The sequence below is a fragment of the Osmerus mordax genome, chromosome 19 (genome assembly GCF_038355195.1).
Source record: "Osmerus mordax isolate fOsmMor3 chromosome 19, fOsmMor3.pri, whole genome shotgun sequence".
Classification (NCBI taxonomy): Eukaryota; Metazoa; Chordata; class Actinopteri; order Osmeriformes; family Osmeridae; genus Osmerus; species Osmerus mordax.
Window position 1 is genome coordinate 9,193,798 of NC_090068.1, and position 20,179 is coordinate 9,213,976.

Here is a 20,179-nt window from a genome sequence, read left to right on the forward strand (position 1 = left end):
GGTGAACTATTGTACGGTTCGTTGAACAGAGGCAGGAGCCATGTGTAAAGGCTCACCTGGCTCTGCAGAAAGCCCTGGTTTCCCCTATTCAGACAGACACTGCTGTAATCTCCCGCTCCACTTCAAACGTCCTCAGACTGCCAAAGACAGAGACTGCCCCGGTGTCTCACAATGCTGGAGACAGCTCAGTGATGTGCTGCCATCACATCTGATTCAGACAGGAAGACGCAATGACTTATGTACACACACAAACACACACACACACACACACACAGACACACACCAAACATACTGTACACACACACATATGCATGTACACAAACACACACAGTAATTCTGTTATCCAAGAACCATCACGTCTCTTTTGTTGTCAGGAGGTGAGTGATGTAAGGCACAGCTGGAGAAGTGAGAGGCTGAATCATGGTGGGTCTGGGCGGAGGTCCCCTAATGTCATAATTAGTGTAAACTTCAAGTGCAAATTGCCATGAGGAGAGCCAACATGCACTGCCATACAGCGGAACTCAACTTCCTGTAGTTCTGTATGCGGCACACAGACACCATAGAAGGATATCCTCTGTAAGCATGTGTGGGACTCTGTTTGTGTCCGATACAAGATAGACATAACAAAGATAACACTATTTCACATGGAGTGATAGGACAGTGTGGGACTCCAAAAACTGCTTCATACAGATAGACTTTGAGAATGATGCCAATGTTATAATGTATTCTTGAGGAGGAAAAAAGAACTAGAAAGAGAGACGACAGCTCGGAGCCTCTCCAGTTTGCTCTCTGAGACAAGAAGCTAGCACCTGAGGGACCAACTATATTTAGCTCAAGAGGGAAGCAAAATGGTTGTTACGCAGGATTTTAACCAAATGTCTGTGTTTGTGTGTGTAATTATGAGAATACTGCGAGGTAAGAGGAGGAGGAAAAGGCTAAGTGGATTAGCTTTGGCAAATAAAGGCTGATTCCCCCAGGAGCAGAGACAGTGCTGCAGACACACCAAAGCACACCAGGCTGGAGCTCTGCAGGGCCTTGCCTTTATCACATCGTATCAAACATAAGGCCCTAGACGGATCTCGAACAACACCGAGTGGTAGTCTAGTTTGTAGTGACACAGAACAAGAAGAAATCATCCTTAAAGTACCTCTAGCGCTAAAAGGAGGAGTCCGTGTGTGTGTGTGTGTGTGTGTGTGTGTGTGTGTGTGTGTGTGTGTGTGTGTGTGAGGGGGGAAGAGGGGGGTGGGTACATATTTGATGTCCCCCCTCCAGCTATATGAGCTCATACCCCACTCAAGTCAAACATCCTCAAGAACCATTAATCCACAATGCAAAACTAAGGCTGGGAGAGATTGGAGGGCCACCGGTCTGGGATAGGATATCCTGAGAGCTTAATCACTCATCCTGATAGCTCAGTTCTGTCTGCTACTGAGGTAACTGAGAGGGACCTCATGCAGTCCACTTTGTTTACAGCCTGTACTGTATGTTCAGTCACCGCCAATTACAGTCAAAATAACCTAGTGTCACAACAGCATTGTGTGTGTCCAAGGATTTGTGAGGCAATGGGCTGTTGTGTTTCACTCGAATGATTCATGCCATAACTGCCTGGGGAGGGTGCGACTGACAGTCATACCGTCTCCAAGGGTCAATGTCATACCTAAACACTGCACCTACTGCCTTCTCACGCGCTTTCTTCCTCCCCAGGATTCCCCTGGCAAAGCCTCTCTGAGACTACACACTCACTCAAGGGTGGAACTCTAAACATCCCCACATTCCTCCCGTTTACGTTCAACAGCGAATGCCTTCCGCGAAACCAACATCTTAGGCTTCAGTAGCGCGGTGTTACCACCAGGCCCGTCTGCCGATTGATGAATGCGTCTTGTGGCCTGGGAGCTGCCTCTGAGGACTAGGCCTGCTTAGGTGTGGAGGAATGCAGTGGTTAACTTCTATAGAGGAGCAGCGAGCGGGGTTGCCAAGTTTGGGGTTGAACCTCCTTATGTTTTAGTGAGCCCATCTGGAGCTGTGAGGGGGTTGCTAACCTCCTCTTGTCAACATGGCCGCTAACGCTGGCCCATTAGCCTCCAGCCCTCCTCGATGGCCTTTCAACAGGCTGCAGATTGTTCCAGGAGGCCCGGGATGGTACGGCCCGATGAGAGCTGAGGGCGGGGGGGGACCGCAGCTGGGGACTGTTAGCGGCGGAGGCAGCCTCCGGGATGGAGAGAGGACGGGAGCCGTCAGCGTGCGTACCAACTGTTTCGCACTTCCGAGCTGGCTTGAGCACAGACTGAGTTTTTCACGGTGAGTTTAGGCTTAACTGTATTCACTTACTTGTGGAGAGAGAGTGAGACTCAGACAGAGGCCCTCGTGCAGCACATAAACTATCCTGTCACTTTTCGTCTGGGAGCAGACAAACCCTAGGATGGTGGCTTGTCTGTCACTGCAGTGGGATCCAGGGGAAGACATTTTTGCGCGGGGCGAGGAGATTTTCTTTCCGGCCATTTTGCTGCCATAACTACAGGAGCTGCTGACTTAATGACAGGCCTGGGCTGAAATGACAGAGGATGGAGCAGCAAGTCTCTGGATGTGATTCTGCTTCCAATGTTGTTGGGACCAATGGGTCCAAAAAACAAGGTTCTGTAAACACACACACACACACACACTTGCCCCCTGCATACACTTTCCACCATAAATGAAAGCAAACACTGAATACAATCGCTCTACCCTATCTTCGACCTTGAGAGGGAGAACATGTAATGAACTATTTGACTAGTGGGCCGGGTGTGTGTATGTGTTCCATATTGATCTGTTGATATCAGTCAAAAGAGAAGGAATCATTGCGTCTCCCCTGTGTACAGGCAGGGGCCAGGGGGGGCTATCGATCCGAGCTCAAGCTCAGAGAGTCCACAGAATACACCACAGCGTCTCTACGAAAGCTTGATCAGTCCTGGAGACAGCGGAGGAGGGAGGGGGACCAGGGAAACCAGAGGCCATGACAGGGGGGGGCAGGGGGGGACCCTCCACTGAGGCAGAGGGGAGACCTGATAGGTCATTCACCAGAGGCAAAAGGATTGACCGTTTCCATGGCCTCATATTGATGGCACGCCTGTTTTAATTGGTTCTGATCTCCAGATTGGACAGGCAGCCAAAGAGAAGCCTTTTGGCTCGGGGACAGGAAGTGAGGCGGGAGAGAGGGGGGGATCATAGTGTGGCAGCTGCCCTCCTCTGAGACATGGCCTATAAAAACAGCCAGAGAAAGAGAGCCCAGGGGCTAGGACTGGGTCGACGATGACCCCGACACACGCATACACACATGCACACAGTGTCGTCTTGTGACCGCGAGCGTTCTTGACCGCTAAGAGCAAAGAGAACTATTCCTCAGAGGTCCTGTACAGAAGCACTCCTTCGACAGCGACCCTGTGTCTGATTTTGAAGAACAAACAAGCCTTCAGACGTGGGTCCAGTGACACCACACCATCGACATCCACAGAACCAGGAAGAGGATTTCCATAGTGCACTCCCACTCTGTTCCTTGCCCCTCTCCACAAGCCCCATTGAGCTCCAGAGAAATGCTTTGGTTGGGGCTTGGAAATCAATACTGTAGCATTAAACCTTACAATGAGCAGGGATTCACAGGTGTCTCTCTCTCTCTCTGTCGCACTCCCTTGCTCATCCACCCCCTCTCTCTGCCTCCACAGTCTTGATTCCTGCAAGGTGCCCATCACAGTGACGGCAGAGCGGCAACAGCTGCCAAGCAGAGCTGAGACGGGAGCGCGTCTTGTCACGCCTAATCACCGACCGACACGGAGGGAGCGAGAGAAAGAGTGGGAGAGAAAGAGAGAGAGAGAGCAGGGAGGGATGGAGGGGGAGAGGGGAGCAGCTGTGAGGAGCCAGCACAGCTGATCAAGCACTGATAGCTTTACTCCACACCGCGAGAGGCGACTGGAGAAATCACCTCTCCATTATAGAGTAACCGGAGACCGCGACCAACACTCGACATAGAAATATGAAGTTGGACACACTTGTGACAGTTATTCCTAGTTGCTAAGGGTTTTCAGATGGCCACAAACCACCGTGTAAGCCTCTGGTTTTAGTCTCTGCGCCCAACGAAAATCAGAGGCATTAATTGTAAACCTTGGAAGTGTGGCGAGCAAATCTCCCCTGACTCCTCCTCGTGGTCACAGCTTCAGGAGAGTGACTAGTGGGAGTGTTGTCGAGACTCAGTCCACACCTGTGGCCCCATTCCACGGATCTCACAGTCTGGGGGTGACTGACTGACACCCTGGTAAGTCTGGCTGTGTGTGTGTGTATGTGAGTGTGTGCGTAAGTGCCTGCGTGTGTGTGCGTGCGTATGTGAGTGTGTGTGTCTGTGTGTGTGTGTGTGTACTTGGTGTTTGAGGCGGGGTGGCCTGCCCCAGACAGAAGAGGCTACTGAGACTGTCTGCAGCCTGGCAGTGATGAATGGAGGACAGCCATAAGAGAACAGAGGCTCCTTCCTCAGACCCCCCCCCCTCCACCCTCCTCTACCCTGACCTAATAAAAGCTGCCCCCTGCAGGAACATTGGGAATGGATCATAACGCCGGTAATGGATTGCATTTAGCATTTGTACAGGCGGATAAAAGTGCTCGCCTCAAAGCAGTACAGCAACAATCACTCGCTGATGATAACAAGGACGCAGAGTTCCTTTCTCACGTTCCCTCTCTCAGTAGCAGAACAAAGAAGAAACCCTGAAGACTCCCGTGGACCTGCACCAGGTGAAATATCATCCAGGTGAACCCCCCCGGCCGTCCCATACCTTCCCTCCCTGACCCCTGACCCTCTCCCCTGGCCTCCAGGGGTCCCCACCCCACTTGCTCACCACCCTACCCTTCAGTCTCCCAGCCCCCAGGCCTTGGTAAACACACACACCTGTCACTTCCCAGGCCCAGTGGTCTGACAGGTCTGCCTGTCCCAAGCCTCTTGGGCTGGGGCTGGGCTGGCCAGCACAGGTATGACAGGGGCCTTTACCTGTGTCTGGGAACATTCCACTGTGTTGATGGACAGGCAGCAGGAGTGGGGCCCCAGCACATGCCACACATCACCTGAGTGAAAGCCCCTCACCTCACAGGCCTCTTCACACACCTACAGAAGTATGTCCGAGCTTGAACACACACTTACCGGTACGCAAACACTGTACAATGCAGTACACCCACCACTGTTTTTTGTGTTTCGCCAAGGTTTGGTATGTTTGGTATGAAGGCAAAAGCCGAAAGGCTACGTTTAACGCACATTAATTCTTCGCTCAATCACAGACATCTGTCACATACTACCACAAGAGCTGCTGCTGGTGGTTCAGAGTGCTCCTCTAGTGGCTAGTGGGGTTATTTAATGTCCCATATCCACATTGGGAAGACGGTTAGTGCCACAGATCCCATATTTCCTTCTGGAGGCTCTGTGCCAGCCCTACAGCCACAACCAGAGCCAAGCACAAGAGCCAAAACCACAATGGAAGCCAAACATCCTAAATGAACCTGACCAGAAGTCAACCAGGGCTTGTAAATAGCCCTACTAGTAATATTGGTGTTGAGAGCTCAACGCTGCAGCGCTTTAAGGTGACCGGGCAACACACAGGATCCTGGTGTCAGCAGTCTGCGGTCCCAGGTGGGAGGAAGTGAGGAGGAAGCCAAGGAGATGGAGCGAGGGAGGAGAGAAGGGCAAACAGCGGGCAGGGCTTGCGTGCAGGTGCTCACAGAGGGGGAGTTTGTTCTCCCTTATGAATGAGGGGAATCGGGGAGGGGGTGGAGCACACACACACACGCAACCATGTGGACGCACACACATGCAGTGTTCCTCTCCACCCCCAGCCTCTCTGAGATCATGCCAGCCGCAGAACCCTCCCTTCACACCTAGGCTCCCGGCCCCAGAGCGGCCGCTCCCACAGCTCCGGGCCCGCATTCCTCAGGGCAGCGCCAGACTGAGGTCAGCCGGGGATCAAGGGCCAAGCAGAGTGTGGCCTACACCAGCCCACACCACGACAGGGGAGGACAGGGGAGGACAAGACAGGGGAGGACAAGACAGGGGAGGACAAGACGGGGGGGACAGGACAGGGGAGGATAGGACAGGACAGGGCTGCCTCAGACAGGGAGGAGGGGAACAGCCTAGAACAGCACAGGACATGGTAGGACATGGTATAGGTGCCTCAGACTGACATAGCTGAACTGCTGTTTCTCACAGGTCTGCATCAGCAGACAGGGGGCAGGGGGCAAAGCAACTGTACCTGCCACTCCCCCAACTGTGTGTGTGTGCATATGTGTGTGTGCGTGTGTGCGTGCGTGTGTGTGGAGGGCAGGGAGGGAGATGCATGAAGGGGTTTTGTGTGCCGAGCTCAACGCACAAGAAGAACAAACGCAACCTCTTTTCTGAACCACAGAACTGCAGACATTTAGGATATGTGGCCTTTGGAAGTATTTTATATGGGTCCGATGCATTCAGGGTTCTGGAAGGAGAGACACATGCTAAATGTGCCTGGGCAGAACAGCTATCCCTGCAAAAGGTCAGTGTGCCCCCTCAAATGCCAGCCCCCCACTGATTCTAAACTAATACCATGCAATTTCTCCCCCATTTCTGCTGGAGCTAGACTTAAATATGCAAGGGCTGATTTCACACATTACTGCTGGGTAACGATGACCGTCTGCATGGGCGGGATGTGAAAAAGGTCAAAGCCTTGTGATGCGATGTGGAAGCATGAGAGAGCCTCTCTAATGGAGTGAAAAGTTCTCTGGGAGAATTCTCACCTGTCACTTCCAACACAGTGACATCATAGGGCTAGACTATTATACCACAGTTAGATTCCTCCCACCTTTTAGGCAAACATTCTCAGGGAGATGAATTACCTCCATTTTAAGAGCTAATAAACTATACTGAGAAATATAAAATAGCCTCCATATATATGATGGAATGGAAAAGAAAGACATGATGATTATAGTGGTTAACTACTGTATAATAAATTTGAGTCGTTCATTCGAAATCCAAGCGATTTCATTAAAGTGTCATCTTGTAAAGAATGTTTCTGCCCTGAACGCTTTATTCAGTCTGGCCATGGTAATGGATTATTCATTTAAAAAAAGTAAAAGTAAAAGAGGAAACACTTTAAAACCTGTATTTTCTGTATCAGTCCCCTAACCAGCTCCCCAATTTCTTAAATAACACACTGTTTGTGTGTGTGTGTGTGTGTGTGTATGTGTATGTGTGTGTGTGTGTGTGTGTGTATGTGTGTGTGTGTGTCATCCAATAAGATCTCTTCTCAGGGACACACCCTCACAAAAGGTAGATTTATTTTGGGCCAGAGTGGAGCAGGAAGCCCTGCCCAGACCCTTCCACTGACTCTCACTACCCTGCCCTGCCTGCCCGCCTGCCTGCCCGTCTGACTGCCTGTCTTTCTGCCTGCCTGTCTGTCTATATGTCTGCCTATGTATCTGCATACCCGCCTCCTTGTCGAACTGCCTGCATGCTAGACCTCACTTGTAGGTGTAGCCGTTAAACTATGCAGTCGAAACTCGCATTTGCATATTATTTGCTGTGCATCGTTTGTTGACTCTGCGGTTTAGGTACAGTTCATTACCCAGCTTTAGGAAGGGTGGAGGTGGGGAGACAGAGGGCCTAAGCCGAGGGCTTTCATCCCTTTGTCGTCCCAATCTGTGGGGCTGAGAGAGGCTTAGTGTGCTCAGGTAATGTGCCTGTCCACAGAAGGGAGGACAACCAAAGATCTGGACCCGGAGGGTGTTACAGATGTAATTATGAGATAGAGAGAGACTTACCCGTTTGCAACAAGCCAGCTCCGCTGTCAGTAACGTCAAAGTGTTTCTGGATGTCAAGAATAACGCCTGCAAATAGAAGAAAGGAAAAGAGGAGAGAGAGAGAGAGGTGGATGTTATTGCTGTGGTTTATGATGTCGCGGTTGCAGTATTATGATCATAATAAACAATGTTTAAACAATCAGCTCAGTTTGAATGATAGGTAAAATAACACAGGGCTATATGGCGATCCATTAATATGGTGCTTCCGTGTGCAGACTCATCCTCTCCCTTAACGCACTCAGAAGTACCGCGTGTTGGCTGGTAAGTGCTCTCTTGGCTGGCATACAGTTTAGAGATCCTGAGAGCTCTGCAGGGGTTTTAGGCCTTTCTAGTTTCAGTTCTCCATTTCTTTCCGTCAACTCCTAGCCTCGAACCAGTCTGTCTTCCTTTTCCCTAAACAACCACGGTACACAAACAACCCCCCCCCCCACACACACACACACTCTCTGTCCTATAGGAGGTGCAGCATACGTGCCGTTCTGGTTCATCACATGATACCGTGAGCAGGGCAGATATTTGAGGTTAGGTTTTGCGCCACAACGCCAATTAAGATGTCACTCAGTGAGGTGATGCAGAAGGTGCGCTTCCCCTGCACCTTCGGAATGGGCTTTGATGTGAGTGCTTTGTGTGCTCCTGTGTGCTTCTGTAACCAGAGGACGGCTATGTCGCCACGGAGGGAAATTCCTGAGAGAAGGTCACGCTGGGAACTGTACTGAGAACTTAATGAGCTCCGTGGCATTTGGTGGTTTAGGCTGGCAGCAGATATGTAAGACAGCTGAATGTTCTGTCATCATCGACACTAAAAAGCCGGCTCGAATCTCTGTAGCGAACGCCGAGAAAGTCCCTTGTGAGGTGGGAAAAGTAGTCAAACATGGCTACATCCTCCCGAAACGCCAGAGAAGGATCTAGAGGACATGACACATGTCATAAACAGTGAGATGAAAACAGAGAGAATCCGGGAGCGACTTGAGGGCTGGGAAAGACTTGTCTCATGACAGGTTCCAGTGGGAGGGGTGAAGAAACAGCGATGTATGTCTAAAGAATTCTACCGCGCGCCTTTGAAACAGAACCCTTCTTTGCTCTCTTTCCTCCCCATCTTTAAAGGCTCTCCTTCGGGGCAGTGGTGCTGTGTGTTTAGGTCCTGTCGGTGGGAGTGACAGCTCAGTCGAGGGGATGACAGCACAGTCCTCATGAATATGGAGAGGCTGCATCCTTCGACAACCCAAACAACCGCAGAATCTGGAGCTGTGTTCCACAGACCTCAACTACACTCCACCTCCTCTCCTCAGATCTCCTCTCCCCTCCTGTCCTGACCTCTCCTACAAATGAAAGTAGCCGCTCCAAAACCCCACTAGAATGTTACATGTTTTGACAAGTACCCCCGACAACGATCTCATTACCCAAGTCATTTAGTCTGAAGCAGAGATAGATCACTTAAGTCACTAGGAAAATAACAAAGAAGGCACTTAGCCGAATGGCTTTATCAGGCCCCAGGCCCATTTTCTTTTCTATCCTTAGCATCGTCATCGCCGGCTCTATTTGCTCCCTGGGTCCGAGATGTGTTTCAACGAGAAGTGGACTGGGGCAGGTGCAGGTTGGAGTCTCAGTAGGGGCATATGTCAGATTCCTGTCACCCGAGACAAGACACCTGCTCACATTCTCACACTCCAACCAGCATTCTTCCTCCTCTGCCACCACATCCCGTCTGCTTCAGCCCCTCGCTGCTTCATAATTACAAGTAAGCACCGTCATGTTGGAACAAGGTCCAGCTGGAACAAAGAATAACGCTCCGTCGGGGTCAGAATTTTAATGAGAAACTCTTCGTTTCGTCCTCAACGACACGCGCGCATGCACACACTCAGCACGCGTGTTTACACACACGCGCATGCGCACACACACGCAGACACACAGGCACACACACTGGCCTGGCCCTCTATTCTTGTACCATCCAGACAGATCGGCTGTGGGAGCCAGACGAGATTCTTCCTGTCAAGTTGGTCAAACATTGGCCACGGAGACCGAGCTGTCACTTTGCTTAGGCTGTGCTCTAATTAGCCTGGTGGAACTGTAAACACACACACACGTACACACACACACACTCACACCGTGTGTGCCCGCTGGGAAGGGGATCCCTGTGCCAGATGGTAGAGCGCCTCTCACCAGTGGAGTCAGCACCTGGTCATGCCACACCCACTGATACTCACCGGACAATTACCAAATAGCCCCCCGCCCCCTCCCTCCCACCAACACCGCCCACCCATACTCCCCCCCCCCCCCCCCCATCCTATCGTACCACACCACGTCCCTGATTGGAGGTGAAGAGGAGAGGCAGGAAACACACGGAGACACACAGTTGCACTCCGGCTGATAAGATGAGGACGCCAGGAACTTGAGTCCCAGTGTTGCAGTGTACAAAGATCAGGTGTAGTGATTTGTGTTGTGAGCCGCACTGTGTTAACCGGAGAGATTACCGGAAGCAGGTTGCTCCGTGTTGGTGAGGCAGCATATCAGCCCTGCCATATCCACCCACTGTGAGTGCCTTCCCTGGAACTCAGACTCTACATGGAGGTTTGCCCTTGATCCGAGCTGTTCTTTCCCTCCCACTTAAGCTCCCCCCTCTCCCTTTCTATGACAAATCTCCCTTTTCACTCACTCCTTCCTTCCTTCCTTCCTTCCTCTCTCTCTCTCTCTCTCTCTCTCTTTCTCTCTCTCTCTCTCTCTCTCTCTCTCTCTCTCAGTCCATCTGTCTCTCTGTCTGCCTTTCTGTCACTGTCTTTCTCTCTATTTCGGTCTCACTGTCTCTCTCTCTGTCTGTGTCTGTCTCAATTTCTCTCTTTTTTCTCTCTGTCTCCCTCTCTTTGTCTGTCCGTCCTTTTCCGCCCACTCCATAGTATCTCAGTTTAGCATAGCTACGGTCTGGATGGTGTGAACCAAACACCTGACAACATGAGTGTAGTTCATGACTAGTTCTCTGTAAAACAGGACCTGGTCCTAGGGTGACGTATTAGATGAAGGTGTCATGCACACAGCCCCATCGCCCGCCTTGGTGCCACCGGGGCTGCATTGCCATGGAAACGCCGTGTGGGCACAGAAGGAGGAAAGGTCGAGACGGCGGAGGATGTCAGCCTGTGTAATCCTGGAGACTTCACATCAAAAGCCTCGACACACCTCTCATTCTCTCCTCTTCCCTCCTTTCTCCTCTGATCTGCTTCTCCTACCCTCCCGCTTTCTCCTCTCCTCTCCTCTCTCCTCCTCTCTTCTATCCTCCACTTTCCTCTTCCTTCCTCTCCTCTCATTTCTTCTGTGCTCTCACTTTCCAGACCTCTTCTGTTTGATAGGTTTTAGTTCTCTCCCAACCCGAATTCGAGTAGAACACTTCAAGGTGTCCGTAGGTGAAGTAGGTTCGCAAAATACCTCGGAAATATTTGAAAACATGATTGACCCAGCTCAAGTATATTTGGGGCTTGCGGTCATGTTTTCAGTGTATTGTAGGGTGCATTTAATTGAACTCTGAATTAAACAACTGAATGAGCTGCTCCAGCCTCCGGGCCGCTCTGTCTAATGTAGTGTGCCAGCGAGACACTGGAGCACGGCAGGAATGCCTAATAACACAACATCCACTTCCAGATAAGGTAACACACAGGTGACACACACACGCCCGCACACACACACACACACACACACACGCCCGCACACACACACACACACGCCCGCACACACACACACACAAGCCTTATGCAAATGAGCGCCTGTGGCTGTACCACAGTCATGCAGTCTAAAAGCTTCTTTGTAGGCCACGCCCTCAGAGGAATGAGCTTCATTCTCCTTACCTCCCCAGGTACCTCGACGATGACAAGCCAGCGGAGCAACCAACACAAAACACAAGAGTGCTCAAATGGAGCCTCTTATTTTCGCTTTGCATGGGAGATGTCAGAATGACTTCATTTTCAGTTGTAGCAAATAGGCTCTCTGGCGGCGCATTGGAATATACATCTATCAAGCCAACTTTTTCGATGGCAGACCTACACAGTGGCGGTTTCTTCCGAATGTCACAGTGCCACTTGGACACACTGACATAGCCCTGCAGTGTTGTTTTAGTGTGTGTGCTGGGACAGCCGGGGTGCAGGGCAGTACTGGAGCTGACACCTATTCAGAGCTCTCATAAAGAAAGCCTTCATGGCCTCTCCTGTCAATGCTGCTTTATGAGAGCATGCACAGACCGACCCCGGCCACATGCACTACACTACACTATCACGCTTGAACGGTCAATCCGTTTTCTATGGCATGAAACTTTGCTCTGCACCGAGGTTAGACGGCCAGAACCAGAGGGTGAAGGGAGGGGGAGAAGCCATAGTCAGGCATCTGGGAACGTTCCGGTGTCCCTGTTGTCTTCCGGAGCAGGCCGACACAGAGGAACCAGGAGGAACATTCCGGTCATAAGTCCGTGACTGCTTCTTGACAGTGTTGGGTTTCTATCTTGTTTATTGGAGGCGGGTAGGCCCGTGAAGATGAATTTGCTTGGGAAGCTCATGGGTTCACCCACACAGCTTCAACCAAAGCAATATTGTGTAAATAGTCTAATCCAGATGAGATTTTCGAAATAGGATATTGTATGCAATTTTGTCAGACCAGCGTTTGTTGTGCTATGACTCACCGCCCGCATAGGTCTCCTGAGACTAAACCCGCGCGAGCACACACACACACACCCACACCCACACACCCACGCACACATAATTCATCCCATCAGTCAGGATAGGACAGACTTCATTTTCCAGTCCCCACCAGGGATTCATGGATCTCCGGCCCCCAGTTTCTATTTCTGCTCTCTGAAACTAGGCTAGGGAGAGGGAGGGAGGGAGGGAGGGAAGGGAAGTGTCCCATATAGCATGGAGAGGTGCGGGGAGGAAGACAGGCAAGCACGAGAGGAGAGACTCTCTTCACCCGGGTCAAGCAGGGCCTGTCTCTATCCCGTGTGTGTGTAGCGCTAGTCCAAGCAAGGGAGTCAGGTGGCTGAGCGGTGAGGGAGTCGAACTAGTAATCCGAAGGTTGCCAGTTCGATTCCCGGTCATGCCAACTGACGTTGTGTCCTTGGGCAAGGCACTTCACCCTGCTTGCCTCGGGGGGAATGTCCCTGTACTTACTGTAAGTCGCTCTGGATAAGAGCGTCTGCTAAGTGACTAAATGTAAATGTGACTAAATGTAAGCAGTAGCACCTCCGCCCTCCCCTTGCTCACTCGGCTGCTCTGGGAAAAACTCTGGAAGTCCTTCATTTGACCCAGTGTGACAGAGCGCTGGCGAAGCAGGCCTCTCTGCAGACGAGCTCCCTCTGGTCCTCTACAGGGTTTTCCCCTTTCATGTGTCCCTAGAAGCTGTGTACATGGCGGGGGAGAGAGGGTGTGTGTGTATACGGGGGGAGAGAGAAAGAGAGAGAGAGCCTTTTGTGTCTATGTGTGCGTGCCCCTCTCAGGCCCTGTGAGCATGAGGGAAGCCTGGACCACAGTGAACTGATCCTGCAGCGGAGGAAAGGCTGACCACAAATATGTCCGCCTGCGGCCGCCGGGCTCCTGACCGTCGGCTCTCCTCCCTCTGGCCCGCGCCACTCTGCTCCGACGGGCGGGGGGCTCTTTTTCCATCCCACTTCCTCTCTCCACCACACGGAGAAGAAACACACAGCAGATGTCTGAGTAGCAGTGAGTGACTGCGTGTCGGGGTGTGTGTGTGTGTGCGGGGAGGGTGAAGGAGTGAGAGTTTTTACAAGCGCGCACAAGGGATGGGCTCCAGTATCTGTGCAAGCCTTTGTGCGGGTGCGAGGTGTGGTAATCTGAACGTATAATACCGTCCCGTGAGACAGTTCTAATCTTGTCTTGGGTTCATACCAGATCAGTCACTACACCTCGAATAAGCATGACCTCACTGTGGCTGGCTGGAGGCAGCCCAGGGTTCCAGAGCTCTGTTGACACTCCAGAACCCCGCCTACTCCTCACCGTCTGGGACCGAGGCTGAAACAGTAGCTGTCATGAAGAAGAAGCAGGCTCCTTTCCAGCATAATCCCTCTATGCATATTCACCGCCACAAGCTTGGTCAAACACCTGAGTCAAGGCGAGTCAGCCGCCCCCCCCCCCCCCCGCCGCCCCCCCCACTCTGGGCCTGTCTGTCTGTGTACCACTGCTGTTGACTCTCTCACTGCAAACAACATGAGCGTGCGAGTGACTCGCGTACGGAGCCGGAAACGCAGCCGACCGCTACAGGCCCCGCGAGCACCGCGAGCGCCCGCGTACCACGCGTCTCCTCCAGCCGATGAGCGTTCAATATTTCATGGCGCTGTGGACGTTCCCTGGAGCAGACAGGACATACAGCTCATCCATAATGGATGCAGCTCCAAGCTGCTCTGCCTGCTCGTGGGAGCGAACGCTGCCAACGTATGGAGGAGGAGGGCAGCGGAGCGAGGCCGAGGCCTTTTAGGAGAGGCACACCGAGGCTGCCACGAGACCGTGGTGTTAAGCTCTCTTTCACATCATCGTTGTCTCCTTCTAGGGACGCTAACCTGTCTGGGATGCCTGCGTCCAGGTTATGTGGGCTGGCAGTGGCAGATAGAGAGGCTGGGGCCCCCTGGAGAGGGCTTATGGGTGGGGGCTGGAGGAGGGCCACAGGGGAGGACCACTGGCAGGGGATTCCACCAGGCATGGAGCACGGCGGAGGCCAATACAATCCAGCATCACTGTCCAGGATGAATGAATCCAGGGTAGTGATACCCAATTAAATCAATCTGGCAAACTTGCACTCTCGCACTCACAGTCACACTGGGTTGCCGCGAACCCACACATGGATGCCTGCACACAGAGATACACACTGACTTCCCTGTAATTAGGGGGAGAGAGGCTGCAGCTCCACAGACGGGCACAAGACAGACAGGATCATCAATTAGCGTACAACGTTCACACTCAATGTGCGTGTGTGAGCTATGTTTGACCACGCCGAGGGCTAGCACACGGCCTGTATCAGCACATGTGAAATTGAAAAGAATCCTCTTGGTAATCCCTCTGCTGTTTTACATGACAGAGCCGGAGATTCCAGTCATTGTGTAGTACTTTTCAACGAGATTTAATTTCCCTCCCTCTGTCTTTCTCTCCATCTCCATCTCTCCCTGTGTGTGGATTGGATACGCCGAGAGGGTCAATGAAGCCAACTTGCTGCATAATTAGCACACGCGCTAAAGCCCGTATCGTTTGATTAGCTGGCTTAATTACGGTCATTTACACATGCAGCGATTCTCGGTGTGCCTCTCTCATTACCCTGAGGTTCCCAGCCTCGGGGCTGGGAGATTCTGATTGGTGGCAATATTGCTGCAGGAGATAACTGATTCTCGCACGGAGAATCACTGCATGCCGGACAGTTCCAACTCCCTGGTTGAAGTCTAGAATATTCCAGCTCCTCTTTGATTCTGTCTGAGCAGAGAAGCAGTACAATCAATACCCTCCTCAAACAGCATAGGACGGCCTCTCTCCTCTCTGGGGAGAGAGTAGAGAAAGAGAGTAGAGAAACAGAATAAAATAGAAGAGAGGCGGGAAAAAAAGCACTCTTCAACATTGCTCGGAGCGTGAAAACCGAAAAGAAAATTGTTCAAGACTGCTGTTTCAGGCTCAATTTAGCATCAACGGGCTGCAGCTTTGCTACCTTGTCACGCTGACCACAGTGTCTAAATAAGACCCACTGGGAAAGGCTGGTACAACAGGGGACATGCTCTTAGCGCACAGCAGTGATCTTCAAACACATCTCCACGCCAGTAGTAACAAAGTTTCGTTGTTATGTGACGAGGGAATACCACACTTCAGATGAGCGACCAAGCAGCCATTTTGTGTCTCCTTACCATACACACAGCAGAGTAGAGGTGCTAACCAGGCGCTCAGCTGGAGCGCTGGCTGACAGCTGGAGCCGTGAATCATAATAACAGATGGAAAAAAGGACTTCCTGCTAGAGCTGTATTCACTACCCATATATTTCTTAGCTATTCCGTGCTCAAGTCAGGCCAAATTTCTCATAGTACTCTACACACATTCCTAGACCCCTACAGCACATTAATGGGATACATTTGTCACACTGTCCCATGTGCTGCAATTAAAATAAGGATGCTTACTGTCCTTACTAAAATAAGGATGCGTACTGGAACACGGTTCCTTACTGTCTTTACTCTTTCATCCATCTCAGCTAGACAACAAGCCTGTGGAGACTACACTTACATGGCTTCCCCATTATCAAAGCACTTCCTGAATTTCCCCGGAGGTTCAAATGAAGGACCTGAAAGGGAAGAGAAGGTCACTCCAGCCTCCGGTGGAGGTGCTCTTCTCCACCATGGTGCACCTACAATGGGCTCGTCTAAGCTCTTCAGGTACAGGCTGGCTAGCCCACTTCCGGAGCTTCTCCACCCCTCCGACACCTCTGACCCCAGTACACACTGTCGTTTCTGATGTCACCCAGAAATGTTCTTGTCGGAGAAAGGGCACAGATGGTATGGCCCTATTTCAGCACCCTCGTTGGAACAGTTGAGTTAATGCCCTCTGATTCAAGGCTCCTTTTCTCATGAATTAGAAATGCTTCTCATTTGAATCTGTGAGATTTAATATACAGGTGTGAGAGAGACCCAAATATGTCTTCTCCAGGCATACTTATGAAAAATGAGCTCTGAGACCAGACCAAAAACCAAATTTAGACCTTTAAAGACAACGACTTCACTTCACCTTTCTTTTACGTGCTGTTAGTAAGGAACAGCCGACTCTACAGCGACAGTGTTTTGTTAAATCTCTAAAGATACTCATATGCAAACACATCACAATGTTGTTTTACCAACTGAAAACATGATGAGAATATCTGATACTAAGATGTAGCGTGGGAAAACAAAACAGTCTTGTTTCCTCATTCCGGTCCTACCTCTCTGCCTTCCTCACACATACTTTATTAGGAACACACACCAAGCAAACATACCTACTGTAGACCACATAGCCCGCCCCAAGCTCATCACCACCAGTTACAAACATTAAACTACAAAGAAGACCTACTGGTGCTAGGCAAGTGTGTGCGTGTGTCTGTGGTGTGTGTGTGTCTGTGGTGTGTGTGCACATAATCTTTTTGAAGCAGTGAGGTTGCTTCGCTGCCTGGGGTGTATACTGAATGTTTAAAATGGATTGGTAAACATTTAAGCAGCTGAAGAATCAAAGGAATGCTTTATTAATCCATGGATCCACCCTGCGGAAACCTGAACACCCAGCCTGTCAATCCACTCCTGACCCAGCATGCACCTGGAGCCTGTCATACCACTCTGGCATATCCCTGTCACTGGCAGCCTCAAACACAAAAGTCATGACACATTCTCACAGGCATTCACAAACCAGGTGAGAGTGTCTTTTTTACTAAAGTCACACGCACATACGCACACACATTGCCACTGGCTCTCACACACAAACTGGCCACCTCTGACCTAAGGCAATAACAGATACACATCACAGACTAGAGGGGTCAGCATCCTCTCACACTAACTGTTTAAACACAACATGCTGGAGGCTCTCGGCCCATCAGATAGAATGAATTAGATATACTCTATCCACGCTATAATCTTCATCCAAATGTTCTCTCAGGAAGTGCAAAGTAAGGAAACACACTCACGCGCACACACTCACACGTACACTCGAATAACTTTTGCTGGGTGGACAGACATATTACACAATCATGTCCTGTTGATTATTGACTCCATCACATGTGAAAGGGGGAGAAAATGACATGTTTTGCTCGTGAAGAAGAGCCTGTAAATAAAGACCTGCCGTAAATAGGAACTCTAAATATTATTCTAGACCCAAAGCAGAGCTTGCAGGAACGGTTTCAAGGGAAGTGCTAATATTGGTGCAAGATGTGTGTCAGAAAGAGCAGCTCTGGTTTCAGAGCTGACAAACGACCCTGTGGGTGTTTGTCTGTGTGCATTTCTCAATGAGTTGTAGGGAGATACAGATTAGACCTTCAAATCCAATCCAAACAGCATTTTTGGCTTGGGAGTGTGTCTCTAATGCATGTGTCACTGTCCTGAACCAAAGCTCAGGGGAGCATCTGAATATGCCCTTCACGGCACAGCAATCTCTAAAAACACTATTGTTTCCCTTGGGATGTTGTGTGTTTTTGAATGTCTGAATGTGTGTGTGTGTGTGTGTGTGTGAGCTGGGAGGTGTTTGACATGAGGGAATGTCATATTTGTGCTTTTTTGGGGGCCTAAAAGAGGGTAAGGGGGAGAAGGGAATGCTTTGACAGGACCTCTAACAAGCATGTTGTTGGTTGCAGCCTTTGTCCTAGGGGATGGAATACCACACAAACACACCCTTCTGCTGAAGGTCACCAGTCAGTTGGAGGCAAGGGTAAATTCGGGCCCAGTACTTATTCACCTTCACTAATGCGGAGAGTTGCGTGATTGTTTGACAGTTCGACAACAGGACTTAGTGAAGAGCTGAGCACATCTCCAGTTCCTGGCCCGCACTCGCAGCAACCACGCTGTCTGCAGAGAGGAGTACTCTAACAGCAGGTAAACAAGCTAATCCTCTCAGATGAGTAGAAAGCCTGATAATAAAAAAAAGAACCATTACAAACACGAGAGGTAATATAATCCCGGTGTTTCTTGAGGGTTTCCGAGAGGCAGAGTGAAGGCTAGGGGAGAACCCCTCTCTCCTCGACACGACTCATTTAAGTGCCACTTCTGTGTCTCATTAAACACACCCTGGCCTCCTGCTCCACTGCTCCGTCTACACCTGTGGTCTTTAATCCCAAAACAAAGGCAATAAGTGAGGAGGACAACACCAAAGACGACACTGCCAGCCTCTATTCTTATGTCCCCTCCTGGTGCCTTTGTAGCTCTGTTTGTACGTGCTCGGACGTGGTCACAGATGACATGGACAGCGGTCACTGGAGATCACCTGAGCACTCTGCTCCACATGTGAAACACAAACACTAGGGTTTGTGTAGCCACTTTGATTGGATCCAACGTTAATCGAGTTTAGCTCTTGAGGCGATGCTTCCGACACAAAGCACTCAGCCAGACACCTTCGTAGAAGGGAGGTTATGATAGGAAATCAGGAAGGAGGCTGAGTAAAAATATCTGCTCTGGAACCCAGTGTGTCCTTGGACTCATTGTTGTGGTGAGAGATGCTAAATACCAGGTCGCGCGCCAGGCTGAAATAACAGCCTCCGAAGGGCTTTATACCACACTCAAGTCCACGCAGTTCCGCCTCCACGGCTGAGAGCGGGGTCAGGGGTCATGCGTACAGAGCTGGGGTCACCGGGTCACAGCGGTTGCCACAGATATGGTATGGTTATGGCTGGCGTGCCCACATGAAAGCGTAAGCTCTGAAAGAGGAAGAGGCTCCGTCTGATTCCTACGCTTACTATTACCAAGTTCTGCTAAATCGGAGCCTTAAGAACACACACACGCTGTTTTCGCAGAGTGAGGGGAAACACACGCTAGGAAATGAGGTTGAAGGGAATTCACTAAAATCTATGGAAAATCCGTTTGGAAAAGTCCACTGACAGGATATCAAGTAAATTGTCAAACACGACTACCGTTTCTGCTGAGTAGTATCACTGTCCGATTGTCCACAGAGACATAGAAGGTGCCTAGGTCATTCAGGGAGACAGAGTTTCCACTTGCCTAGGGACAAAATAGCATGATGGCCCATCCATGCACAGTTCATTATACCACAGGGCAGACTGGGATGTAGAGACTGAGTCTCTCTCTGGCTCTGAGAGCAGAGCACAAACAGATGGAAAAGGGCTGTGGAGAGAGAGAGAGAGAGAGAGAGAGAGAGAGAGAGAGAGAGAGAGAGAGAGAGAGAGAGAGAGAGAGAGAGAGAGAACCCTATAAACAAAATGACTGGAGCCCTTTCCATGGCTTTAATACTCTTGTTGTTGTTTGGGAGCCTTTAATGTGAACTCTGTAAAAAGAGTGACAGAGAAGACAAGAGAGACGCCTAAACCAAAGTTCAATTAGCAGCAAGAGCCAATCTGCACATGTCTCATCCTGAAATCATCCAAAAGTAACACTTCAGCACCTCCACGTCTGGAGAGGAAATCCAAGCAACACTTCCCACGACAGGCACAGTTTGACTAAACCAAACACCCATTTGACATGTGCAGCATTTCAATAATGTGTTTTCATCTCCTTTTCACAAGGAGAATCTTGACAATCTACCGACAGACTCCTACACCATATTTGATTGTTTTTCCTATGTAAAAGGCGATGGGTTTAACTGAATGAGCCACCAGTGGGGTCGAGGCATGGGTGGCCACAGGCCTCTGGCCAGAGTGACCAGGCAGGAAA

The 20,179-nt window shown here is 50.6% G+C and overlaps 1 protein-coding gene across 2 annotated transcripts in view; it reads right to left on the reverse strand.

The window, feature by feature from the left end:
- spns2 (SPNS lysolipid transporter 2, sphingosine-1-phosphate) overlaps nucleotides 1-20,179 on the reverse strand; it is a 61,883-nt gene that overhangs the window by 35,951 nt on the left and 5,753 nt on the right. For both annotated transcript variants that reach the window (XM_067257170.1, XM_067257171.1), the window contains exon 2: nucleotides 7,795-7,860. In XM_067257170.1, coding sequence (XP_067113271.1) covers nucleotides 7,795-7,860 — 66 coding nt within the window. The remainder of the gene's footprint in view (nucleotides 1-7,794; nucleotides 7,861-20,179) is intronic.